At 53.0% G+C, this 26,748-nt stretch overlaps 1 protein-coding gene across 1 annotated transcript in view; it reads left to right on the plus strand.

The window, feature by feature from the left end:
• The window catches only part of DYSF (dysferlin), a 200,418-nt gene that overhangs the window by 70,626 nt on the left and 103,044 nt on the right, over positions 1-26,748 (plus strand). The window contains exons 15-23 of the mRNA XM_006096805.3: positions 3,850-3,918; positions 4,048-4,091; positions 7,962-8,044; positions 16,296-16,337; positions 17,849-17,964; positions 18,459-18,572; positions 20,035-20,212; positions 20,760-20,884; positions 22,718-22,824. Coding sequence (XP_006096867.1) covers positions 3,850-3,918; positions 4,048-4,091; positions 7,962-8,044; positions 16,296-16,337; positions 17,849-17,964; positions 18,459-18,572; positions 20,035-20,212; positions 20,760-20,884; positions 22,718-22,824 — 878 coding nt within the window. The remainder of the gene's footprint in view (positions 1-3,849; positions 3,919-4,047; positions 4,092-7,961; positions 8,045-16,295; positions 16,338-17,848; positions 17,965-18,458; positions 18,573-20,034; positions 20,213-20,759; positions 20,885-22,717; positions 22,825-26,748) is intronic.

Genomic DNA, 26,748 nt, shown 5'->3' on the forward strand with positions numbered 1-26,748 from the left:
AGAGAGAGAGATAAAGATAGACATAGAGACAGAGGTGTGTGTGTGTGTGCGTGTCTGTGTGTGTGTGTGTGTGTAGATACTTGGATGTCAGAGCAGGAAATTTTAAAACAACCTTTTGTTTTCTAAATGCAAGAATAATACTTATTAATTGTAAAAAAAAAAAGTGAAAATAATCAGAGAAACCCAAGGAAAACCAACAAAAGAATAACCGTATTTCTGTACCCACGGTACCCTGGGGACAACTATTGTTAACATTGTGCCATGTTTTCCTCTCTGCAGTTCTCACTCCTCCTGTTGGCTTCACCCCCACTCCATCCCCGGAAAAAAATTAGATCCAGTTACAGCTGATTTTCATTATTTGCAGATTCTGTATTTGCAAGTTCACCTTCTCGCTAAAATGTATTTGGAACTGCAAAGCCAGTACTCACGGTGCTTGCGCGATCGTTTGCGCACGGGTGCCGGTGGCGAGGACGGGAGCTGGCTGGCTTGCACGTTGCCAGCCGAGTTGGAGCAACGGGACGCTCAGCTCTCAGCCTATAAAAAGTGTCCCTTTCTTGGTCTCCTTGGTGTCACGTTTTCCGCATGTTACTGGCGATTTCACTGTTTAAAACAGTCCCAGGCGAGTGCTGAATTGCTTTCCTAAGTGCAGGAAGGCTGTGACATGCCTCATGGAGAAAATCTATGTTAGCAATGCTTCATGCCAGCAGGAGGGATCGTGCTGTTGACCATGAATTAAAAGTTAATGAATCAACAAGATTTATTAAATAAGGTGTCTTTAAACAGAAACGTGTAACACAAAATTATGAATTGATTGGTTGACAAAAATGTTGTGACAGAGGCTGGCAGGAGCCAAACCCTGTGTTTCCCCCTGGAGCAGTGGGTCAACACTCGCTGATTCTGTGTTCTTGGTGAACTAAAGAACGCGCAGCTACCACCCATAGGGAGAGTCAGCGGTACCTGTGCAGTCTGGGACACTGCTTTTCTCATCTCGCATTTCCTTAGGTTACTAAATAGCCTTTGAAAACAATTTCTTAATGACTGCATACTGTTCCATTAAGTGAATGTAACATAATAGTAACCTATTTTTGGATAATTTTTGTTGCTGTAGTTTTCCTTTTTTTATGAACAATGCTGTGACAAATCCGTGTACTGGAATCTTTGTCCACACTCTGATTGCTCTTCCATAGGGAGGTTTCTAGACCCAGGTCAGAAGGCATGCTTATTTTTAAGTATTTGATAAAGGTGGCCAAGTAGCCCTCCAGAAAGTTTGTACTAATTATACTCCATCATCCAGTAAATGAGTTTTGTGAGTGTGAGTGTGAGTGTGTGTGTGTGTGTGTGTGTGTGTGTGTGTGTGTTTTTTTTAAGGCTTAGAGGAGCGAAGGAGGAGGAGAAGCTTGGTGCTGCCTGGGCTGAGTGTGTGGGGAGTGGAGAGGGTGCAGGAAGGATGTTGGGGACTTTAGGACCAGAGGCAGTGCTGGCCTGGGTGCGGCCATGGGGCCGGCTGTTATCCCATTGGCTTTCTCAGTGGCGGCAAGGGCAGCCAGGTGGAAGCGCTTCCCTTGATGTGGCGGAGGTCTGCCACTTCCTGCATCGCTCCTGGGAGGGTAGGGTCAAGCCTGGGCCTCTTGCTCCAGGGAGCTGAGGCACCATGCTGGCACGTCTCTCAGCTGTGGCTGGTTAGAGAGTCCTTTCTTTTCCTTTCAAAATTTTGTTCATCTAACTTTTGAATTAGGTAGTACATTTATTACATCTATCTATAATCTATCAATCTATATATCTATCCACCTGTCATCTGTCTGTCTTTATTATCTATCTATCTATCTATCTATCTATCTATCTATCTATCTATCTATCTATCTATCTATCATCTGTCTCTACCATCCATCATGAAAGCTCTCCTTCTTGCTTGGCCCTGCCCCGACAGTCCGGCATTTCTTCCCTCCCCTGCAGATGAAGCACTGCAGTTAGCTTCCTCCCCTCATTCTGGCTTTATTCTGCAAATGCAAGCACATCTGGCTATAATTCTTAGCTTTTACCCTTTTTATACAAACGTTTGCACATTATACTGTCCTGCCCCTTGCTTTTTAATTCCCCCCAGTTTTATTGAGATATAACGCAGAACTGTATAAGTTTGAGGCACACAGCATAATGGTGTGACTTATATTGTGAAATGATTATCATAATAAGTTTAGTTGACATCCATCATCTCATATAGAGACCCGCCAAAAAAAACAATGCTTTTTTCCTTGTGATGAGAATCCTTAGGATCTACTCACCTAACAGCTTTCAAATGTACCTTTCAGCAGTGTTACCTATAGTCTACGTGTTACATGTGACATCCCCGGTGTTTAGCTTTTCAATTAATAAAGATAACTTGGAGGCTGTTTTGTAACACCGAGCAGCCCTCATTCTTTTTAGAGCGGCACAGTACTCCATCGTGGGGATGGACCATCATTTATTCAGCCGGTCCTTTAACCTGAGTTATTCCACATCCTCGCCAGCAGAAGCCACAGTGCCGTAAATAACCTCATTCGGATGCCATTCTGCACATGTGCGGGTGTTTCTGTAGGATGAATGTCTAGCAGTAGAACTGGTAGGTCGAAGGGTGTTTGCATTTGTGATGTTGATAGTAGCCAGTTGCCCTCTGTAGGGGTCGAGCTTCCGTCAAAGCCCTGCCAATAGGAGGCTGCCAGGCTTTAGAGATTTTTACAAAACAAATCTGATGGATGAGAAATGGTATTTCATTAGTTTTATTCGTGCTTCTTTCATGACAAGGGAGGTTGAGCATCTTTTTATGTGCTTTGCAACCCTTTGTAAACCCATCCCTGAGAACTGTGTCCCATGCTGTCGATGGTTTTGCCAGATTGTAGGGCTCTCTTCTTTCCTTTTGATCACACAAGGGCCGTATCCTGGTACCCATCCCTGCCCAGCCTCAGCCTGGGCTCTTCTCACTGGGAGGTGAGGAGGGTGGGGGCAGGGGCTGGCACTGGGTGAACCAAGGAGAGAGGCAGTCTTGGCTGCACCATCGTCTCATGAAGGGACCGAAACCCCTGATCTAGGTCAGCTAAATGAGCTAATGGCATGGAAAATGCTCACGCACTGCAGGGCCCATAGTAAATGCCCTGAAAAAGGCTGCTCAGTACTTTATGTGTAGAACATGCAAACCTACCAGGATCTATTTCTCTAAAATCGGGCCTTGAGCTGTCGTCCCCATGTGGACACAGGATGCCCTGAGCTGGCTGAGGGGCCTGGTGCTGGCCCGGGGAACCCAAGGGCAGAGCAGAGCAGAGCACTGGAGCTAATGCTTGGATCCGATTTCCACTCCGCTAGGTTTCTTGTTTGTGGAAAGCCAAGTCTTAAGAGCAGGGCTTAATCTGAGGCAGACTGTGGCTGACGGGGTGTGTATATTCACTTAATTTTCTCCTCACTCTCAGATGCTGTTGCGTGGCCCTGGCCTGGCCCTTCAGCTCTCTTATCCCCTTCTCCCTCCCCCCCCCCAACTCTAAACTCCTGGGGCTCACAGTCTTCCAAAGGGGCAGGTTATGGGCCCTTGGGAAAGCCAGGCTGGACTCAGGGGCCCCACATTCAGGGTTATGACCATAATGGGAGGGAGGAGAAAGGGAATTCCAGCCAGAAATACGAACTGAGAGTGAAGGGTTGTGGCATTCAGGCAATCTATTCCCCAGACCTGGATTTGACCTACCATGGAGCAAAGATTCCCTGTGCCTGAGCCCACCACACAGGGCCTTCTGCCCAGTATGACAGAGAACGGCTGCTGGCTGGGCTGGTGGTCCCCAAGGGAGTCCAGAGTCTCCTCGGAGCTCCAGCCACCTCTGTGTCTTCCAGCTCTGCAGCAAAATCCTGGAGAAGACGGCCAACCCTCAGTGGAACCAGAGCATCACGGTGCCTGCCATGGTGAGCCTCGGCCCGCGTGGGCCCACCCGGGGGCCCCAGGCTCCTGGCCTCCCCAGAATCCCACCCGCATCCCAGACTCCTGGTTCTTCAAAAGGACTCCACACCAACATGCATCTCTTCTCTCTATAGTTTCCCTCCATGTGTGAGAAAATGAGGATTCGTATCATGGACTGGTGAGTTCCGCGCCGCAGTCCTCGGAGGGAGCTGTCCTCAGAGTGGCCGTCCTCAGGGGTCGCTGGGTCGTTCAGTTCAGTCTGCACGCAGTGGGCGTGTGTGTTCTGGGTGACTCAGTCTCCTCTGGGGGAGGCAGAAGAGGAGAGGGTGTGGGCCATTCTTGGGAAACTCACTTGTAGCCCTGCTCAGAGGCAGGTAGGAGGGCAGCCAGGTAGGACTGGGAGGACTCCAGGAGCCTAAGATCCCTGAGGTCAGGAGGGGGCAGGAAGGCTTCCTGGAGGAGGTGGGGTTTTGATGAGGGCATTCCAGTAAAGAGGGGATCACAAGCAAAGGCAAGGAGGCTGAAACAGCAGAGCTTCTGGGGGGATAGGCTGCGATGCCTTCTGGGTAGGTAGGATGGGGTGGGAGGGCCCCATGCTGAGAAGTGCCAGGATTGTCTAAGCAGGGGGTGCCACTGGGGGCTTGAAACAGGTGAGGGCAGTAGCCACACGGGCATGTTGGAAAAGGAATAGCACCTACCACTTGTTGAGCACCTACTGTCCACCAGGCTGTGCCCAGCAAACACTTTACATGCACGATCTCACTTGACCTTCAGCTTGACTCCCTTTTTTGTGTGTGAATCCTCACCCGAGAATATTTTTTCCCAGTGTTAGAGAGAGTGGAAGGGACGGGGAGGGACAAAGAGAGAAACATCGATGTGAGAGAGACACATCAATTGGTTGCCTCCCGCACGTGCCCTGACCAGGGCCAGGGACTGGGCCTGCAACTGAGGTACATGCCCTTGCCCGGAATCGAACCTGGGACCCTTCAATCCACGGACTGATGCTCTATCCACTGAGCCAAACCAGCTAGGGCTTGACTCCTTCTTTACAGGTGAGGAGGGAGGCTTGCAGAGACTGAGTAATCTGCTCTGGGTGACAGCTGGGGGCAGCTGAGGCCAGGCCTGCTCCCCAAGCCCACACCTCACCAGTGGCCGTGCCGCCTCCTGCTATGTGAGGGGGTCTCTCCCGCACCCGAGGGCCCTTAGGGGTCCATACGCTGATCTCCGGGACCTTCCATACACCAGGCTTTCCAAACAGAGAGTTGTCCTTTCTCTGCCCCCAAAGGCCTGGGCTGTGCGGTTCCCAGTGTGTTGTCCTTTGGTCTCGGGCCCAGGGCACCCCCAGCAGGAGGATAATGAGAGACTGGGGAAAACCCCCAGGCCACAGAGCCATTACCGTGCACGCCAGTTCCCCGGGCCCAAAGCAAACAGCTTGTGAGAATTAGAGGAGAGGAAGGGAGCAGCCAGGAGGGCGGGAGGGAGAGGCCTCTGGGGCCCTGACCGCCGGTATGTTCCGTGGGGAAGCGGTCTGGGGGGAGACGTGCTTTGTGTCCACAGATGATCTCTTCATCTCGGCTCGCAGTGCGTGTGCGCATGTGTGTGCATGGTGTTGCCTGGGCGATTGGCTGTGCACGGCTGTGCGTGTGGATGCATGTGTCTGTGCGTGTGGATGCATGTGTGCGTGGGTGTACATGGGGCGGTTGTCCCGTGTGCGTGGGGACAGGCCTTGCCTGAGCCCCCGTGAGCTGTGTCAAGGGCCTCGGCATACTGTACAATCCAAACACATGACGGAATCTGGTGGTTGCCTCTCTGGTTTGGGTTGAAGTGGCATTTTTATTGTGAGTCTATTTTCAGACTTGCTGTATTTTCCAAAAGCAACCCCAAGCCCCAAAACCCAACTTCTGGCCAGAAAGCATTCTGCTGCTGAAAGTTCCTGTCCCGAGCAGTGCTTTCTTCCCAGAAAATGCAGATCAACTTGTGTTTCTACCTGAGGCCTGGAAATATGATCTAGTCTATTCGGCCTTTTCTCTGTAACTTAAACTTCCGTTCGATTCTTTAAGAATTTCTTCTTCATTAAAAAATAACCCCCTCCAAATTACCCCGCTCCTGCCCCCTTAAAAACAAAACTTTTCTTCCCATTCTCTTTGCCTCCTCAGCTGGTTCAGGGAAGACCAGAGGTTCCCCTCCAAGTGCTGGGCTGGTCGTGGAGGCAGTTTAAAAGCGCCCCCGGCTGTCGGTGATCTGGTGTCAATAATCCCATTGTAAAAAGTGAATTTTAACGTTCTAGTTGTTCTAGTTCGCATCAGCATTGTTCACCGGAAGAAATGATAAAGATCAGTGCTGACAATCACTCTTCCTAGTGTAGCTGCCGCCCTGGTGGAAAAAGTTAAAACCAAGCTTAATCACCTCCCTGGGAAACATGAAGAGGAAGGAAGGGAGCAGCCCAGATGGGGTTTAGATTTAAAAGAGGAAAAAGTCACCAGGCCCGGGTGTCTTTCACATGGGACTTGTGTATCATCGCCTGACGCCACCCAGGGCCAAAGGACGGGAAGCAGGGAGAGAGGGCCTTCAGGCTACAAAAGTAAAAAACAAACAAACCAAAAAACAAAAATAACAGGGCAAATGCACCTTGGAAACTTCCAGAAGGAGATAACTTGCTCAGCCCAGCGTTTCTCAGCCTCAGCATGATGATATTTTGGCCAGGAAATGTGGGAGGCTGTATCATGCATTGTAGGATGTTTAGCAACCAGGGCCTCTCTCTACAGCCCTCTCCCCAATACCAAAAATGCCTCAGACATCGCCAAGGGTCCGCTGGGGGTCCGCATCACTGGTTTGAGGGACCCTGGTGTAGCCTGACGGGGAAGCAGCAGGTTGCTGTAATCAAATGTCGGGCATAGCCCGCTCAAATGCCATCTTGACAAAGTATTTAATCTTCTACACCTCAGCTTCCTCATCTGAGGTTGGGGCTGATTGTAGTACCTACCTCCGAGGGCTGCCGTGAGGACATGAGCTGGGTCCCGTGATGGTTTTAGCAAGTGCTTGGCTTTCGGTAGGTGTTCAGTAAATGCCAGCTATTACTCTATATTATTACCAACAGGACATGGTTGGCTAATGGGTTCACCCATCAGTAAGTCTCCTCGAACTCGTACCCACAGTCCCCTATGCTGGCTGGGAGGAGAGAAGCCTCTCTCCTGGGAAGCAGGACAGGCCCCCCAGGGCACACTGAGCAGGAAACAGGACATCAGGGCTGGGTTCTGGCTCTGCCCGTCCTTCCCAGGCTGACCTTGGACAAGGACCTTCCTGGTTCTAAGTCTCAGTTTTAAGGCCGTTGTGAGGGTCCCGAGAGATAAAGGAGGTTAGAAGTGTGTTGTCACATAGAAAGTCAGATACAAAAAGGAATAGTGGCCCAGCCGGCGTGGCTCAGTGGTTGAGCATTGACATATGAACTAGGAGGTTACAGTTCGATTCCCGGTCAGGGTACATGCCTGGGCTGTGGGCTCGATCCCCAGTATAGAGCGTGCAGGAGGCAGCTGATAAATGATTCTCTCTCATCATTGATGTTTCTTTCTCCCTCTCCTCTCCTCTCTGAAATCAATAAAAATATATTCAAATCTCCCCTCTCCCCCAAGCACAAAAAGGAATAGTGCATTTGTGTAGGAGGTAGTGTCTTCCTGGTTACTTGGTTTTCTCCTGGGTCTGGATATTTCTTGAGCTCCTGGTGCCTGGCTCTCCCAGGGTCTGGGGGTCTGGCTCCCTGAGCAGCCTCCTTCCTCCTCCCTCCTCCCTGTCACCTGAAGTGTCCCCAAGGACATCCCGGTGTTGGCTTGATAATGGTGCTGATGGTTGTGAAATGGACGAGTTTCCACCAGAGGCGGCTTGAGCAACACTTTATTCCCAGTTTCTTCTTCCCTGGGATGACCAGGCCTCAGTGAAATATCCAGTGTGAATACTGGGACCCCTGGTGATGGACAACCAGAGCCATTTCCTGCTGGGTGGGCTGTGTCCTCAATCTTCCCCCTGTCCAGGCCCTCTCTGTCCCCTGTTCTAGGGACCGCCTTACCCACAATGACATCGTGGCCACCACCTACCTGAGTATGTCGAAGATCTCTGCCCCTGGCGGCGAAATAGAAGGTAAGCTCCCCCTCTGTTCTGCCCTCTAGTACCCAATGCTCCCCCCCCCCCCCCGTTCCACCCCTGCCCATCTTGACCTCTGGTTTTGAGAGTTTGCAGAAAAGGGAAGATGATAAGTCTTTGCTGCCCATTTCCCAAGGCTCTGACCAACGAGAGATGGGCCTATGGACACCTAGGATTCTCCACCCTCGGAGGCGGGGATGCACCTCCGATGGGATAGAGAGGACAGTTCACTCCTGCAGATAACATGGGGGCGGCACCACACCACCCAGGGGTTCGGTATTGGCCGACTGTGCTCTCGCAGCATCTCTTTTGAAATACGTTTGGTCTGTTAAAAAGTAGTCCATGATCATTTTGTAAAATGTTAAAGAAACCATCTGAAAGATTATAATATTTACCCATGAAATTACCCATAAGCCTACCTTGTATCCAGCCTACCCTCTATCCAGACAGGAACTAACTTGGTATTTTGGGACCTTTCTATATGTATGTACGTATGTACACCTACATGCATGTACGTGTATATATACACATACATGCATGTGTATGTACCTATATACATGAAAAACATTGTTTTGAAAAAATTTTCAGTTGCTTTGAACATTGCTTTCTATCACTTGGCAATACAGCATAGATGTTTATTCCTGTTATTAAATATTCTTCTACAATATAATTCTAAATGAATACACATGTTCCACATATGCATGTACCAAAATCCATGTTAACTAGCTAATGTTGAATTGTTTAGATATTTTCTAATTTTTCCACATTATAAACAACTGACTTTATATTGAATATTTTTGTAGCTGACTCTTTATTCAATTCACAATATTCCTTTTGGAGGAACGCCTAGCAGTGGAATTGCTGTGTCAAAGGATTTGAACATTCTAAAGCTTTTGGTATATATCAAAACTGCCCTTCAAAAAGATTGGACAGATTTACATTCTAATCACTTGCAGAACTTTTTTCTTTTTACACCTTTACCAACACAGAGCAAAGTAATGTTATTAAAACAGAACTTTGTTAATTTGACGGGTGAATTTCATTGTTACCTTGGTTTTCATTTCATTGAAAACTGATGAAGTTTACCAATGCAAATTTAAAAATATTATAATAATTAAATATATTTATATACTTTATTCTATTACATTCTATTGTAAATTGTATGTTCATGTTCTTGTCCAAATTTCTGGTGGTATGTTTGTCTTTTTCTCATTGTTTTATAAGAGTTCTGTATGTGTATGGACGTTCACTTTCTCCCATCATTTATGCGGATTAATTTTTGTCAGCTTTATTTTACCATTTAATAGTTTTTGATGAACAGAAATTTAAAATCTTTATGTAGCCAGATCTGTTATATTTTTTCTTAGTGTATAAGGCAAGGAGCTAACATTATTTTTTTCAAAATCGTCCTTTGGTGATACACTGAGAGATAAAGGAGGTTAAAAGTGTGTTGTCACATAGAAAGTCAGATACAAAAAGGATATATATTGAATAGTCTTTTCCCTACATTTGGAAATACCACCAACCCTTACTAAATTACTAGATGTGTTCTTGGGCTTGTTTAAAAAAATATTGTTGAAAGTATTACATATGTCCCCCTTTTCCCTCATTGACCCCTTCTAGCCTGCCCCCGCCCCCTGCTACCACCCTGTTGTCTGTGTCCATGGGTTATGCATATTTGCATACAAGTTTTTGGTTGATCTCTTTCTACCCACCCACCCACCCACCCACCCACCTACCTTCGCCTTCCCTCTGAGATTCTGCAGTCTGTTTCATGCTTCTATGATCTATTTTGTCTCTAGACCTATTTTGTTAACAGTTTATTTTGTTCATTAGACTCCACATGTGAGTGAGATCATGTGATACTTGTCTTTCTCTGACTCTGACTGGCTTACTTTGCTTAGCATAATACTTCCCAGGTCCCTCCATGCTGTCTCAAAGGGTAAGACATCCTTCTTTTTTACTGCTGCATAGTATTCTATGGTGTATGTAGATGTACCACAGCTTTTTTATCCACTCATCTACTGATGGGCTGTTTCTAGATCTTAGCTATTGTATTATGTGCTGCTATGAACATAGGGCTGGGTGCATACATTCTTTCTGATTGGTGTTTTGGTTTTCTTAGGATATCTTCCTAGAAGTAGGATCACTGGGTCAAATGGCAGTTCCATATTTAATTTTTTGAGAAAACTCCATACTCCTTTTCATAATGGCTGTACCAATCCTTGGGCTTGTTTTTTGATTTTCTACTATCTTTAACCAGAGGCCCGGTGCATGAAATTCATGCACTCAGGGTGGGGAGGGGTCCCTCAGCCCGGCACGTGCCCTTTCACAGTCTGGGAATCCTTGGGAAATGTCCAACTGGGAGCGGGCCTAAGCTGGCAGTCGGACATCCTTAGCACTGCTGCGGAGGCGGGAGAGGTTCCCGCCACTGCCGCTGCACTCACCAGCCATGAGCCCTGCTTCTGGCTGAGCAGTGCTCCCCCTGTGGGAGTGCACTGACCACCAGGAGGCAGCTCCTGCGTTGAGTGTTTGCCCCCTGGTGGTCAGTGTGCATCATAACAACTGGTCGTTCCACTGTTCGGTCAATTTGCATATTACCCTTTTATTATATAGGATGGGTATGTGTGCTTATTATTTCTTAGGTTTTGGTTTCTAGGTTATTTTAGCTCTGCAAAATTAATTGGACAAATTTAAGTCTTTTCTAAAATCTGGAACAGTTTATATAACATGAGAATATAGTCTTTTGAGGGTTTGAAATAATTCACCCATAAAACCATATGGGCTGGGTGCCCTTTTTGAGTGAGTATAACACTAGCTCTTTAAAAACTTTTCTGTTTCTCTTGTGATCATTGTTATTTTCAGTTTGTTTCTTTTACTACAGTCAGTTTTGATGATTTATATTTTCCTAGAAAAGCATTATTACATTGAGGTCTTCTAATTTATTTATACAGTATTGTACAGATCAATAATTTTAACAATTCTCTATCTGTGATGTTTCCTGCTTTCATATTTCTAATGATATGTATTTGAGTTTTCTTTCTTTTTTCATAATTAGCTTTATTAGAAAAATTTCAACCCCTACTTTATTGGACATTTCAAAAATCAGTTTTTTGGATTTATTTATCAATTCTAATATATTTTCTAGTTTTTAATTCTATATCTTTTTACTCTTTTCTTTAACTCTGTACATATTTTGTTGTTTCTTATTTCAGCTTTCTAGTCAACTTCTTGTGTTTATTTTCAGTATTTCTAACTTAAATAATGTAAATATGGTTTCTGGTCCCATATGTCATGCTTTTGGCCTTCAGCAAACCACCAGGTTATATTTACCTCTATTTTTTATTTTTTACATCTAGATATTTAATCTATTTTGGGGTGTTTTCAGAGAGCAGCCTGATTTGATACCTTTGTAGGTAGTCTATTTTTTCTAACTAGATGCTGCTTTTAGGCATGTATTGTTTTTATTGCAGTTTAAAACATTACTTTCATCTGTCTAGATGCAGCACCCCTTTTATTGAATTTTGTCTGAGACATGGTGAATTCTTAAATCTGAGCTGAGGAGTAATTTCCTTTATTCTATCACAGCCTGGATGCTGAAGGCAGGGTGGGCAGGGATAGAGCAGGAGTTCTGGAACCAGTAGCTTAGGTTCCGTTGTGCTTTTTGTAGCTGCGTGAGTCGCTCCAGTCTCCTCTTAGGAACCCCAGGCGCAGGAGGTGGTTATAAGGATCCAGTGAGATTTTAAATGTGAAGTTCTTAGAGTATCTGGTACGCAATAAACCCTAAAGTAAGGTTTAGTAGCATCAGTATTGGCTTTTACATCACTGATTTCCCCCCTGTATTAATTCTGCTTTGTACTATATCTCACGTGGTTTAAAATTGGCAATTACATTTTTAGATTCTTTTTAAAAAATATATATTTTATTGATTTCTTACAGAGAGGAAGGGAGAGGAATAGAGAGTTGGAAACATCAATGAGAGAGAAACATCGATCAGCTGCCTCCTGCACACTCCCTACTGGGTATGTGCTTGCAACCAAGGTACACGCCCTTGACCGGAATCGAACCTGGGACCCTTGAGTCCGCAGGCCGATGCTCTATCCATTGAGCCAAACCGGTGAGGGCCATTTTTAGATTCTTGTCACGCCTTCTTTTCTTGTCATTCCTTTTAATATTTTTTCCTTTCCCTCTTTGACTGCTCTCTCCCAGAAGTTTAGCTTTGTTCCACGAAAGCTATGTCTCCTTGCACGCTACTGAGGGTTCAGCATTATTTCCTGAGATCTCCCGGGGAACGCGCTCCTGAATCTCACAGATGCCGTCTCCCTCTCCTGGTCGGCACTGTTGTTCCTCCCCCTCCGTCGCTCACTCTGACCAGAGTGTTGGTGTCTTTCTATGGGGCCTGTCCATCCATCTGGTCAGGTCTTTCCCTGGAGGACAGGTGAACGCGCCCAGTTTCTAGAAGACTCCACCTAGTGCCCTGGACGTTGACCAATCCCTCGAGGTTCTCTGAAACATTACAAAAGAACTTCTAATGATAGAAAATTCAAGCACACATAAAAGTAAAGGGTTGTACAATGAACTCCCAGGTTTCCTCACTCAGCTTCATCTAGCTGCTCTGATTTCATTGCTGATACTTGTAATGAGTGACACACACAAAAACTGCCTCCCAGAAGGCACTGCTACCAGGCTTCCTCCTGCCCCAGCCCCTCACCCTCCGAACTGTGGGAGCTGCTGCCCCGGGTGGCCCCCTTCTCTAATGCTGTTCAGATCATTTCCGAGGGTGGCTGTCTTGGCTGTAGAAAGATTTGAGGCGGGGGCAGGGGGGTGGGTGGGGTGGGAGAGAGGCTGTCCTGGCCCCTGTCGCAGACGAAGCTCCTGCTATGGAAGAAACGTCTCCAGTTTGCTGTCTGGCGCTTCCCTGTCCCTGAATCCAGGGACAGACCCCGGGAGAGGCACAAAGTAACCACCCGACTCTCCGGCAGTTGCTGTTTCCTGAGGTCACAGCGACGCCTGCCATCAGCCGCCCAAGGGGAGTTTAGGTCCCTGGCTCCCCTCCGGCTTCCTTCTGGTGGTGATGATGGCCTTGATCTGTTTTCTGGGCTATGATGAATATTTTAATGGAAACCTGAGAAAGGTGCTGATTTGGCCACTAGATGGCGCTCAGGCCGTAGGCAACCCCTTGCGGCTCAGGGAGGCGTTCAGAGGCTGACCACCGGCTCCCACAGATTGTTTTGGAACTAAATGAGAATCACCAGTTTTAGGTGAGCTGTTAGATAGCGCGATCTCTGTAGCAGTAAATGAGTTAAACGTACTGCTCACACCGGAGCCCTTCTGCACCACTGCTCTGATGTCGCTTCCCGCAGATGGCCCTTGCCCAGGCCCTGGAATCTCGCACTGGCCTCGCTCCGGGCCAGCCTCCTCCCCCTTGTCCTGAGGCCACCTCAGAAGATGCCACCGCACCTTTCCGTTCAGCTCTTTGTATTTTCCTTCACTTGGGGGGGGGGGGGGAGGGAGGGCTTATAGCAGGACAATGCACCGTCCTTTATTTTGCCACGGCTCTCCAAACCCAAACTAAACTGAGCAGTAAAAATGGGCTCTTTCTCTGTAGTCCCGGCCTCATGGTTCACCAGATTATTTGGTCCAACCAGGAGTTTTTGTTTTCGTGTTTATTTCCAATGAGGACCGGACCTAACAGTGGCCTCTTAAGCCCTCTGCCCACAAGTTTGCCTGGCACACTGAAGTGTTCCTTGGACCCTGCGCGCCAAGGCACTTAGTAAAAATTTTGTTTTCTGAAAAAGAGTGCTTTCCCCAGAAGCTGCAGTTCTTTTGAAAGGGAACAGATGCACGAGGCCCGTGAAACCCACAGAGATTCTCTTATAACGTTATACATATGAAAACCCGCGCTACGTAGATAGTACTTGTGCCCTATAGTTTTTCCACAGTGAAGAAATCCGAAGTTCCTCTTTTTGTCTTTGGAACGTAGATGATAGTGATTTCCCCAGCAGTTCTCGGTGTCTCCTCCCGCCTGGCGCAGGCTGGTGTCAGGCAGCCAAACCGTGGGTGTGTGGGGTGTGCCGAGGGGCAGGACTGGCCACAGGTACCGGCCTCAGCGTCTCCAGTGGACACGGGTGCCCCCGGGGACTGCCCGGGGGCTGTGATGTGTGGCTCGTTGGGCTGGGAGGGCCTGCTCTCGTCTCCCTTAGCTTCCCCAGGTGAGAGAGCTGGGCTTGGTTGCTCAGGCCACAAAACTGGGAGTATTCATCTGTGTTTTGGGGCTTCTTTGGTCTGAGGGAAAACACGCCGAAACACTTGGTGTTTTGGCAGAAGGGCGGTGAGGACTGAATAGACGCATTGTCTTGGGTGCCTTCACTGGTCACTCTGCCCTTGACTTTATGAGCTGTCTGCAGACCCAGGGGAGAGACCCTGGGGTGATCCTCAACACCCGGAGCCCTAGCACCCTGCCCCCAAGTTAAGAAGCATTGGCCTAAGTTGTCAGCAGGGCTATGTCCTACTAGCGCCCAGCACTGTGCCTGGGCTGGTCTGCTGAACAAACAAACGAATGGATGGAGGAATTGATGAAAGGTACCGTTGGGAAACAGGCTACTCTGCAGCCACCCTCTTGGTCCTCCTAGCCACCGGCTGGTGGGTTTAGGGGACAGTTGTGTCTGGGCTGGGCACCGGTTTGCAGCCAGGATCCAGAGTTGGTCTGTGGGTGGGAAGGCGAGTTTGTCTCTGCACCGAGCACATGGAGGTTGGAAGTTTGACCTTGGCCTTATTAGCCTGAGATAACTGGCTGGGCCTGTTTGTGATCATTTGGAAGGAGCTTAAAATGGAATCTTTGCTCCAGGGGGGCCCTGGCCACTGCTCTCCTCGGGGCTCCAGCCGGGTCTGTGTGGGTCCTCTCGCTGTTGCTGAAAGCTCCCCTGTGACCAGAGGCCCGGCTCCCCCACTGGCGAGAACCTGTGCCTGTGGGTATGAACATGGCCATGAACTGTGGTTTCTGCAGCGGACTTCTGCCAGGTGTTCTAGCTGAGGCCTGGCTGGGAGAGCTGAGGGGCTGGGTCCCACACCCCCTGGAGCTGGGCCTCACCCTCCTGGCTGCCTTCTGTGCTCAGTGGTCAGCCCTGGCCGTGGATCCACACTTCCAAACTCCCCTCTTCTCCACACACACACTCTCTCTGTGTCTCTGCTCATTCTTCTTTCACAGTGTTTTGCTGAATGCTTGGCTCTTACCTGAGCCATGGAGTCCTGGGGAAATAGTCATAGGCATTATTTTTCTTAAGGAGACCAATAAGTAAGGGTGACCAATGCATGAGAATAATCAGGATTTCACCATCCATATCCCCAGGCGTGGTCATGACCCCAAACTAAGTTGCCCTTAGCTGATTGGAGGAGGAGTATGGGAAAGGGCAAAAATCAGAGAGGACTGTGGAAGGTGACTGAGGGGTGCTCACTCTTTGGGGAGCATCTTGTAATTGCCTAGAAGTGAGGGATGGATTCCAGGAGCCTGGAAGTTTGCCAGAGCATCTCCTTCCTTGCTTCTTTTATTTCTGGACACCCATGGCCAGCATTGAGGGTCACGCCCGAGCGTGGAGAACCTTCAGCTGACGGGCAGTGTCTGTCACTGTGTTTCACTTGCAGAGGCAGGTGCCAGAAGCCAGATCCCAGCGTCTGCTGTTGTGGAAGTGCAACACGGTGGCAATGCTAGACATGGCCACTAGGTGGAGATGTTGTGCCTTGAAATGCCACATCTCGGGGAGCTGGGTCCCAAGTGTCAACCTGCCTGTTGGGTGGAGCCCTGGGTGTGCCTGGCTGCCTCGCTCTGGCCCTTTCGTGCTTCCCCCACCCTTTCTTTGTGTCTGTACTTTGTTTCCCTCACTTTTCTGGCTATAATATGGAAAAGCACATTTTCTTCTCTGTGTTATTTCTTGAATGTATCGAGTCAAGTTTTGGGTCCAATTTTCAATTGGCAAACAGAGCACACAGACGTGCAGGCAGACACCAGTGGGGAGGGACCTGAGGGCTCACCAGGGTGCTGGGGGCTGTGTTTGGCTGAGGGGGGGGGCGCTCCTTGATGACTTAGTTGGTGATAAATTCACAGCAGGGCTGGGCCACATCTGTTTCCCACACGGGAGCTGTCTTTCCATCTGTCTGCCTGCCAGCTCTCCGTCCACATTCCCGTTCACGTAACCAGACTTCCTCCGAGCCATGCCCATCCTAACCCCTTTTCCATTTCTTTACGCTTCAGAGGAGCCTGCAGGTGTGGCCAAGCCTCCTCCAGCCTCGGACAGTACGTGCTGTGGGGAAGATGAGGGGTGGGCCTGGGGTTTCCGCTGGAGGGAAGAGGGTGCTGCTTGCCGGGAAGGTTTGATTTGCCGGAGGTGGGTCTGAGATTCCCCACCATGGTCCCCTAGTTTACCGTTGACTGAACCTCTCAATCTTGATGGAATACTGGTATATAAATTGCTTTAAAGGCAATTGCCTCCTCCTCCCCAAACCTCTTCCTAAATCTGCTGGGCTCCATCGGTTGCTCAAATGAACCCCCTCTCTCAGCAGGGAGGGGGTGGGGCCTGCATGGGTGTCCTTGGTGGGGAAGGGGACATCTTGGGGACCAGTAGGAGGACAGGGGGAGCTGAGAACTCTTGAAGTTGAAATTTGAAAGGTAACTCAGAGTTGAGACGATTGTTACAAGTAATTAGCAACGCTCGTGTTCCATCGGCCTGGGCTTCCCACCCCTGTCCCAGTGCCAGAGCCCTGTCTGTGCCGACTGGAGGGACAGTGGAGATGGACACAGGGTGGCCCCTGGCTCTGGGGGAGGCATGCTGTTCCTGCCTTCTGGCCAGGGATTTCTTATTTCTCAAGCCCCGTCCCTGCCCCCACCCTGTCCCCCCACCAGCGTCTCACCACTGGCTGGGATTCGGGGATCACAGCTCAGGTCTGGCTCAAGCCCTTCTTCGCTGAGGCCATTTGTTTTGTGCCCACCTGACTCCTTGTATGGATTGGAGCACCCCGGATAGTTCTTGTCTCCCCTCCCCCACCCCAGCCTCCACCCCCAATATTCCCAGAGTACAGCCAGTGAAGTCCCATCCTGGAGAACTTGGCTGCCAGCTGGAAAATGATGACATGAACAAAAGAGGGCCCCTAAGAAGGATGCTGAGAAGAGCTTTTCCCTGATGTTAGTGTAGTTCTTCTAACTCTCCTCCAGCCTGTGCCACTGGAAGGTTGTTCTGTGCCCAGAGGGAAGAGGGGGGGTTTGTCAGCATGAGTCAGGGCTCTTAGGGTCTGTTTCCGGGGTGGAGAGATATGTGCCAGGGGTTGCTTGTGGGGGGATATCTGGCTGGGCCCGCTCCTCGGTGCCTGGGAGAGGGCTTCTCCACTCATGAGGTTCTGGGCCTCCTCTGTGCCTTCTCACTCTCATGTATGGGCTGGGGAGGCGCTGAGGGGTGGGGTGTGGCCTAAGAGGGAGGACCCTGGCCCCAGACTTACGTGCTGGCTTGGTGCATGGATTTGAGCTCAGACCATTTTGGGTCATGGCACACTGGAGTCAGGGCTCCTTTGCACCCCCGAGCCTCAGTTTCCTCGTCTAGAAGATGAGATCATAAAAATAATAAAAAATATCTACATCTCAGCATTGTGGTGGGGATTAGAGGGACGCATGGGAGACAAAGGGAGCTCTCATCAGTGTCACTGCTCTCTAGGCATGTATGAGGCTGTGCCCCTCACCCGTGTAGGGAACTGAGGCCCAGGGGTGGGCTCAGGCCCGAGGGTGGCCAGCCCTCTGACCCTACCTGTGTCTCCCAGTGGACGACCATCTGGGCTTCCTGCCCACCTTTGGGCCCTGCTACGTCAACCTCTACGGCAGTCCCAGGGAGTTCACCGGCTTCCCGGACCCTTATGCAGAACTCAACATGGGCAAGGTGAGTCCGCCAGACCCCTCACACTCCTGGATCCCCAGGTCTTCCAGCCTGGCCTGGCGGTACCGGGGGCCACCTGGACTGCAAGGCCTGGCAGGGCTTGAGCAGGCCCAGGGCCAGTAGCCCTCCTCCTGCCTGGCCCCATCCTGGCCCCTCCCTCCCTCCTACCCACCTCTCTTTTGCCTCTCCTTCGGGGCCTGCCTGATTCCCCCACTTTCCTGGCCCCTGAGGGGCCCAGGTCCCCCTCCCCCCTTACCCGCTATCTGTCTCAGGTTTCACCTCTCCTCTGGCTGGGCTGGAGTCTGGTACTGACCGTCTGGGAGGCTTGGCCTGTCCCCCGGACTCTCTGGGCACCATTTCCTTATTTGCAGAGTGATGGGGTGGCCCAGGGACCTTCTTGGTGCCTGGGAAATGAGCAGCCTCAGGGGCAGATCAGGCCCCTTTCCTTCTCCTCCTCTCCATCCCCCCTGCTCCTAGTGATCCAACCTCCGCTCTAGGGGGAAGGTGTGGCCTACCGAGGCCGGGTGCTGCTGTCCCTGGAGACCAAGCTGGTGGAGCACTGCGAGCAGAAGGTGGAGGATCTCCCCGCAGACGACATTCTCCGGGTGGAGGTGAGGGGCGCGGCTCTCTGCGGCATGAGGGTGGTGGTCGAGGGGGGCTGGCCTGGGGGTGTCCTGGTGGGGGAAGCTCGGCTCCACCCACGCTCATACGCCTTCACCTCCCTGGGCCTCAGTGCCTCCGCTGGGAAGTGGGAGTAACCCCATGACTACCCTGCCTCCCCGAGGAATGTTCAGAGACTCAAAAACGATGAACGAAAGTACTTTAAAAGTCTAGAGCTCAATCCAAACCGAGGGGCTATTTGATAACAATAATGTGAGAATAGCTCACACTTACTAGGCACTCACCGTGTGTCAGACACTGTGCTAGTGACAGTCCGCTGTCACTGCGTCCTCCCAGCAGCCACCAGATGACGACTGCTAGTATCTCCATTTTACAGATGAGGAAGCGGAGGCTCGAATGAATCAGAGCAGCAAGTGGGAGAGCTGGGCCTTGTGTCCAAGAGGCAGCTGTATGGAGCCTGCACTCTCAGGCTCTGTAGTCAGCAGGCGCTTGCTTCAGTCCTGGCTGGACCACCTACCAGCTGTCTGAGTCCCCCTGTCTGTAAAGTGGGGGTAATCATTACAGTTACCTCGTCAGTGTGTTGGAGGATTAAATTTACACCCATTGCAGGAAGCACTCCATCAGTGTTAGCTGTTATTACTATTTACATAAGCGGTTCTCAACCTGTGGGTCGCGACCCCTTTGGGGGTTGAACGACCCTTTCACAGGGGTCGCCTGAGACCATTGGAAAACACATATATAATTACATATTGTTTTTGTGATGAATCACTATGCTTTAATTATGTTCAATTTGTAACAATGGAATTGGGGGTCACCACAACATGAGGAACTGCATTAAAGGGTCGCGGCATTAGGAAGGTTGAGAACCACTGATTTACATGATCCCAAACCCACTCGTGTGACCCTTTTCTCTCTGCCTTCCACGAAGCGGGTGGTAAAGTCACCTTGGTTCTTGGATTGAGTGCTTCCCATGTCCTTCGCCCTGTGCCTGATGCCCAGAGGGGACAAGGGGATCCATTGGTCCCAAGCCCATGGCAGCCTGGGACACTGCAGGGCTGGCTGGCGCGGGGAGACCCTGAGCGGTGGGCTGGGAGCCCTGGGCAGGGCACGGGGTCGAGAGCCTTCGCCCCTGCTCAACAGCAGATGCAGAAGACCAGGCTCCTTGGGGTGGTGGTGCCATGGCTGCTGGTTTGGATTACGGAGCAGCATGGCCTTGGAGGCGTAACCTTATTAGAGGAACGTGGCCAAGCACACAGGCCTGGAATGAGTTTGCTCAGTTAGTAACCGAATCTGGGCGCTGTTGCTGAGCTGGACCATGCGCCACCCATCCGTCCAGCCAGGATTTACTGGGCGCCAGGCACCGCCAGGGCCTGCCAGACATGTGACCCCCCTGCACCCCGGTGTCTCCCTTCCTCCTCCCTGTGACTCTCTGGCCGCCCTCTCTGCTTCCAGAAGTACCTCCGAAGGCGCAAGTATTCCCTCTTCGCGGCCTTCTACTCAGCGTCCATGCTGCAGGACGTCGACGATGCCATTCAGTTCGAGGTCAGCATCGGGAACTACGGCAACAAGTTCGATAACACCTGCCTGCCGCTGGCCTCCACCACCCAGTACAGCCGGGCGGTCTTTGACGGTGAGGCCAGAGGCCACGTGCCTGGATGGAGCCCAGATCCTGGAGGGGGGTCCGGGCCCTATGTCCTGCCTCCCATTCGAAGTTGCCAGAGGTCCACTCGAGGGCCTGTTGGGGGGGGACCCTCTGCTGGCTCCCCCTGTGCCTCCTCCCCCATCACCTTCCAGGGGTCCCCGCTGCCAGGACCCACAGATTGGTTTCCCCAAACTGGCTATAGTGAGCCTTGATTCTGACCTGTGGGGTCATTGATCACCTGGTGGCTGTGGGGCTTGGCGTAGAGAAGGTAGAGAATGCGGGTTCCCAGCATCCTTCCAGCAGCCCCCCTGCTTGGCTGCGTGAAGGAGCCCCCGTGAGAGCAGCGGCTGTCCTCAGCCCCGAGGGGGAGCGTGGGCACCTTGTCTGGACCCTGGGAAACACTGTCACACGCATGTGTGTCCCACGGAGTTCTCAGTGGGGAGGGGGAGCAGGGGCCGGAACCCACCCCACCCTCGGCCCCCTCCCCCCAGCCCTGCACCCCTGGCTCAGCACCAGGCCCTCTGTGTCCCGCCAGGCTGCCACTACTACTACCTCCCCTGGGGCAACGTGAAGCCCGTGGTGGTGCTGTCGTCTTACTGGGAGGACATCAGCCACAGGATCGAGGCGCAGAACCAGCTGCTCAGGATCGCTGACCGGCTGGTGAGTGGAAGCAGCCTGAGCCTGCACCCCCACCGTGGGCGTCCTCACACCGGCCCCCGCGGGTGCACACACTCACCTGCAGCTGTGCCTGGGTCCCCGGGTCCTCACGGGGCCAGGCTGTGGTCCTGTCCTGCAGACGGGGAAGAGAGGACAGGGAGTGAGAACTATGCCAGGGGAGCCCTCAGTCTGATGGAGAAGACAGCACAGAAAAGGAGCCGAGAGAGGCTGAGCGAGGAGCAGGACAGACAGAGCCTGGCGCCCGCTATATTCGTTCATCCTTTTGTCAGATGCCTTTGACCGTCATCACAGAAAGGACTTGTGCTAGAAACGTCCAGATAGAAGTTAGACATGAACAAGAAGCTGACCTGCCTTCAGGGAGTCAGTTCAGTGCGGGGAGCCTGGGCTCACCCACACAGAAGTCCTAAACTTCAGGAGTAGCAGGGGCTCCGGGTGGGAGGGCCTGGGAGCATCAGGGAGGCATCTCAGAGCCGCGAGGGGGGAGCAGGAGCCCGGGAAGGGCACCGTGGCAGTGGTCCAGGGGAGAGTGACCAGCACTGGGAAGGAGATGACCTGGGTGGAAATTCCTAGGGCTTGGGCTAGGAGGCCCTGGGAGTCTATTGGATGAGGGAAGGGGGAGGACTGGGAATTAGGAAGTCAGGAGAGAGGCAGGTGGTAAATCCTGATTTAGATGCTACCAGGGCTTTGCCCGTGGAGGCTGGGTGCGGCCGGCTTGGTGCTGGGCCGGAGAGTGGAGGGGAATCACAGTGGGCAGAAGCGTAGAGGCCAGGGTGGGAGCCGGTGCTCTGGCGGTGGCCCAGGCCGTTCCTGTGTGTGCATGTGGTGGAGGCTCACCCACAAGGCACGTGGCCCGTGGGAATGAGGAGGCAGGTGTGGCCACACTGCTGGAGCAGGTGAGGAGCAACGCTGGAGGGAAGGGGTGTGGAAGGCTCGGGCACACCTGTGGGTGAGGAGGTGAGCGCAGCGAGGAGGGAAGGTGGACGAGGAAGGGGAAGGCGGGGTCTTGGAGTGGCTGGGCGAGGATACAGGCCCAGGTGGAGGGCCGTGGGGGCCCACACCGTCCCTGAGACTGGCAAACTGCGAGGTGCAGGAGGACTTGGCGTCGATGCCTTTTAAGTCCAACTCCGTCCTCTGGGTCAGCCATCCTCCCCTAGGACAGTCCCTGAGGGTGGGAACTGTGTTCTTTCCAGGGCCCGTCCTGCCTGGTGGTCCCAGGGAGGAGCACATGCCAGGAGGCTGGGCTGGGGAGGGCGTGGGGGGCTGAGGGACAGGGCTGGCCTGGTGGGTGCTCTGTGGGAGATCTCTGCCTCCCAGCTCAGGGCTGAGGCTCGGGAACAGGCTGATGAACCCCTGGCACGACCCGGCCATGGGAGTTTGTAGGATGGGAGCGCTGTGATGGGAGGTTTCTGAGTGCTCCCGAGGCAGGGAGGCCGTGCCCTGAGCCTGGCCGGGTGGTAGGGTTTGTAAGGAGAGAGCATCCTAGGCAGGAACCGGAGGGGCTCAGCAGTCACTCACCCGTGAGACAGCGGACCTGGCTTGAAGGGGCCTGTGAGGAGCTGCACGCAGCACCTAACCTCCTTGTGACCACGTGCGCCCCAGGTTGGAGCCCCAGGTTCAGAAGTTGGATCAGTTGGGTATGGGAGCCCTGGGATGTTCTTGAGCCAGGACACACCCTGATTTGTCGGGTCTCGTCTTTGCTCTAATGCTCTCCTCTTTGGCTCAGGGCCTGGGGGTGGTGACGGGGCTTGGGGCTGGGGTCCACGGTGCACCCGGGCCCTGCAGTGACCGTCTTGACTCTTGCCCGCCTTTCCCCAGGAAGCCGGCCTGGAGCAAGTCCACTTGGCCCTGAAGGTGCAGTGCTCCTCCGAGGACATGGACGCCCTGGTGGCTCAGCTGATGGATGAGCTCATCGCAGACTGCAGGTAGGGGTGCCCGGCACCCACGCCCACCCTCCTGACGCAGCCAGGCCCTGTCCCGGGAGTGTTCGTGGGTGGCGGTGAGCGGCGGCACGTCTCCCGGCCCTGCCTGGCCAGCAGTCCAGCCATGCTGAGTCCAGAGGTGGCGGAGCCAGCGCGGGGAGTTGAAAAGGTGACATTTAGAGCAGGTCATAAATCTCCCTGCAGCAGCGGCAGCTGTGGGCCCTGGGCGGCCGCTCACCTGAATGGGGAGCATTGTGTCTCTGATCCCCGACCTCTTATTTCCCTGATGGAATCTGCAGGAGGAGCGGGCTGGGGGGAGTGACGGCGGCGTCCCTCCTTCCCCCAAGGCCATGTCGGGGACCAGGGTTTCTGTTTGGCCGTCTATTGACGTGGCTGATGGTCAGGAAAAGGGGGCCTTGGGTGCTGGAGAACAGGGGCTCTGAGGCCCGGGAGACGGTGCACCTCAGCATCTCCTCCCCGTTCGGCCGCGACTTGGGGCTCACCACCCACCTGCTCTGGCCTTGGTTTCCTGGTCTTTAACGGACACGGAGAATAACTAACTGTAATAGCGCACACACAAGGCGCCCGGCCCATGTTTAACACACGGTAACTGTGATTATTATTAAGAAGCAGCGCTGTCAGGAGATGTAGGTTCTTGTCCCTTTCACCAGCCCTGCAGCTCTGGGCAGCTTCACTTCTCCGGACCTTAGTTTTCTCAGCTGTTACAGGGACCTGACAGCAAAAAGTGGCCTTTCTGCTTCCTACGGAGTCAAGTGTGAACATGTGCACATGCGTTCTGTGTGCCTCTCAGTCCTGTCAGCCCACCCCCTAGGGAAGGTGTGACCAGTGCCTTCATGCGGGGACCTGGGTCACCTTCCCGCCACCCGATGCAGCGTCCTCCTAGTCCAGTGATGGCGAACCTTTTGAGCTCGGCGCGTCAGCATTTTGAAAAACCCTAACTTAACTCTGGTGCCGTGTCACATATAGAAATTTTTTGATATTTGCAACCGTAGTAAAACAAAGACATATTTTTGATATTTATTTTATATATTTAAATGCCATTTAACAAAGAAAAACCAACCAAAAAAATGAGTTCGCATGTCACCTCTGACACGCGTGTCATAGGTTCGCCATCACTGTCCTAGTCCTTTGTACCTCGGCTGGGAAGGACCAGGACAGCCATTTCCCCAAAGAATCGCCTCCCTCTCCCCGCACCCGTGGTGGGATTGCAGGCCGGTCAGTCCTTCATGCCCCAGCCTTCCTGAAGGCTTGCACGCGGAGCAGGTTGACAAGGGGCAGCGTTAGCCCTCACGTGACTCACGCGAGAGTGAGCAAATGCTGTCAGGTGTGTCGGGTTGGAGGCATGTGCTATAGGAGCTCAGAGCAGGTGCGTGTAACTCAAGTCTAATGTGGATGCTTCCTGCGGGAGGGGCTGCCCGATGTGAACTCTGAAGGGGGGGGACCAGGAGTCAGCCCTGGAGAGAGGGTCCCCCAGGCAAAGGCAGAGAAGCCTGAAGTGCCTGCTGCCTCTGGGAGGGGATAGTCACCAGGCAGCTCAAGCCCAAACGAGACAGGCCTCAGGGGTCCCCGAAGGGGGACTCAGCCTTGGGACCTGTCTGGGAGCACAGAGGTCCCCATGGTTCAGATGCTCACTGTGGCTGCAGTTCAAGGGATGGGCTGGTGGTGGTGATGGGAGATTGGACCAGGCAACACAGAAGGAGGGACTCTGGGAGGGGAGGGGGCAGAGGGCAGCAGAGGGCAGCGTGGACTATGCAGGAGGCATCAAGACGACAGCAACCCCAGAAAGAGCAGGTTCTGTGCCAGGTGCTGTCCTAGAATTTTGCACGTATGAGCTAATCACAACAACCTTATGGGGTAGGAAGTAGAATGATCCCCATTCTACAGAGGAGGAAACAGACCTGGAGAGGTTAATTAACTTGGCCAGATTGACACCCCTAGTAGGTGGCTGAGCCCCTTGGTGCTGTACTGCTCCTTAAGGACAGGACATGATGGGGGATTGGCTGTGGGGGCCCAAGGAAGGTGGAGCATGATCCCCTGGCTCTGGCCAAGGCAGCTGGGTGGATGGAGGGCTGGTCCAGAGAGGTCAGCAGGAGAAGCAGCTTTTGGAGGAAATAAATTCAGGGCTGGCCATGTGGAGTGAGAGGTGCCCGTGGGATGCCCGTCTGTGATCTGGAGGTCAGAGGGCAGAGGGAGGCTGGAGGGGCACACAGGGACACGGCCACCATGGGGAGGGCCTCAGCGGGCCTCTCTGTGCCCCACTGGCCGGGCCTGCCAGTTGGGGTGCGGAGGTGGGCCAGGGCCCCGCTCATGACTCACTCGTTGTGTGGACCTTGGCAGGTCTGAGGTGCCTGAAACATCTCAGACGAGTGGACCCAGTGCGGGGCTGCCCTTGCTGCCCTCGCAGGTTCTCGGAGGATTTGGCTAAAAACGCTCCTGCTAAAGCCTGGTCCCCTCGAGCCACTGTCCTCAGGACAGAGTGGGCCTGGGGCCTCGAGGCACTGGTCCCAGGTCAGGAGCTCTGGAGGAGGTTCTCACCCTCTGAGGAACCCAGGAACGGCTCTCCCTCACCAGACTGACTCCCTCAGGCTCCACCCGAGGCCCCCACCAGCCCCAGGGCCACAGCAAGGGGGATTCCTTCCCCTTTGGCTCTGTGCTGTGCGTCATCACAGCAGGGCAGCCGGGTCCGGGTCCCGAGCCAGCTCGCCATGGCTGACCCTGGCTGCTCACCCCTCCTCAGCCAGCCCTGCCCCTGCCCCTGCCTCCACCATGTCCTTTGTTCCATCGGACCCTTTTCCTGCCTCCTCTCCCTGGGAGCCCCTCTCCCCCCACGGCCAGTGGTGCTCACCCTGTGCTTCTGGCCCAGCCCTCTCGTCTCATCGCTAACCCGACTGCCCACCCCACCTCTCCACTGGATGTCCTGCAGCACGTTCAGTGCATTCCCTGATCTTCCTAAAACGGTGCCCGGCTCCTCCACCTCAGCCCTGCGGTGTCTCCCGGTTAGGAAAAGTCCCGGCTCTTACCCTGGTGGACAGTCTCTCTGTCCCCACTCCCTGCCTTGCGGGCCCCAGGGATCCTACACCTGACCTCTTCAGAGCCACCCTGCACATGCTCCCTCCTGCCCCTGAGGTTTCGTCTTGTGCATATACGGCTCCTTCTGCTAGAACACCCTTCCTGCTCTTGTTGGCCTGACAGGTGCAGCGAGGGGCCACTTCCTCCAGGAAGTACTCCTGACTCCGAGGCTGCTCAGTGGGGGCTCCCTGAAGGCAGGGCTGGACTCAGCCAGGACCAGCAGAGCTGCTGCTCCTGAGGAGTGAATGAATGACCCTGTGGCCAGTTCATCTTTCAGGCTGGACCCTGCTGCCTCCCTGGCGGCACCCACTCATGGCAGGGACGGGGCAGGGGCAGGGGCAGGGGCAGGGGCAGGGGCAGGGGCAGGGACAGGCAGCCACGTGTGAGCAGCTCAGCTCTGTTGTCAGCCTGTGCTGCGCCTGCCTACCATTTTCAGGTCGGCAGGGTCGGCCACAGCAAGCTGCCCCGGTTGGGGGTACAGTGTCATCCATACTCTTCTCCCAGGTCTCCCTTGCTTTCCGTACTCTCTGCCTTGGGCTTTTCTGGGGCAGGAAAGGTCTGAGGCGTCTCATGTTAGTGGCAGTCCCGGGTCCCAGCTGTTTCTTGGGGAGTCTTGGCGGGGCTGGTGGCCTCCGTGAAAATCTCCCTTTGGTGGTCTGTATGGCAGTCCCTCCCAGCTCCCGACGCAGGCTGGGAGCATAAATCACTCTGGTTGGCTCAGCAATCCAGATCCCACTCCAGACCCGCCTGCCCCCACCCTCAGGCCCTCTCCGGCCTCCTTCCCAGGCAGGACTCCGGCCCAGGCCCCCCTTTACCCACCGAGCATGCCCCTCCACC

The sequence above is a fragment of the Myotis lucifugus genome, unplaced genomic scaffold (genome assembly GCF_000147115.1).
Source record: "Myotis lucifugus unplaced genomic scaffold, Myoluc2.0 scaffold_186, whole genome shotgun sequence".
In the NCBI taxonomy this organism is placed as follows: Eukaryota; Metazoa; Chordata; class Mammalia; order Chiroptera; family Vespertilionidae; genus Myotis; species Myotis lucifugus.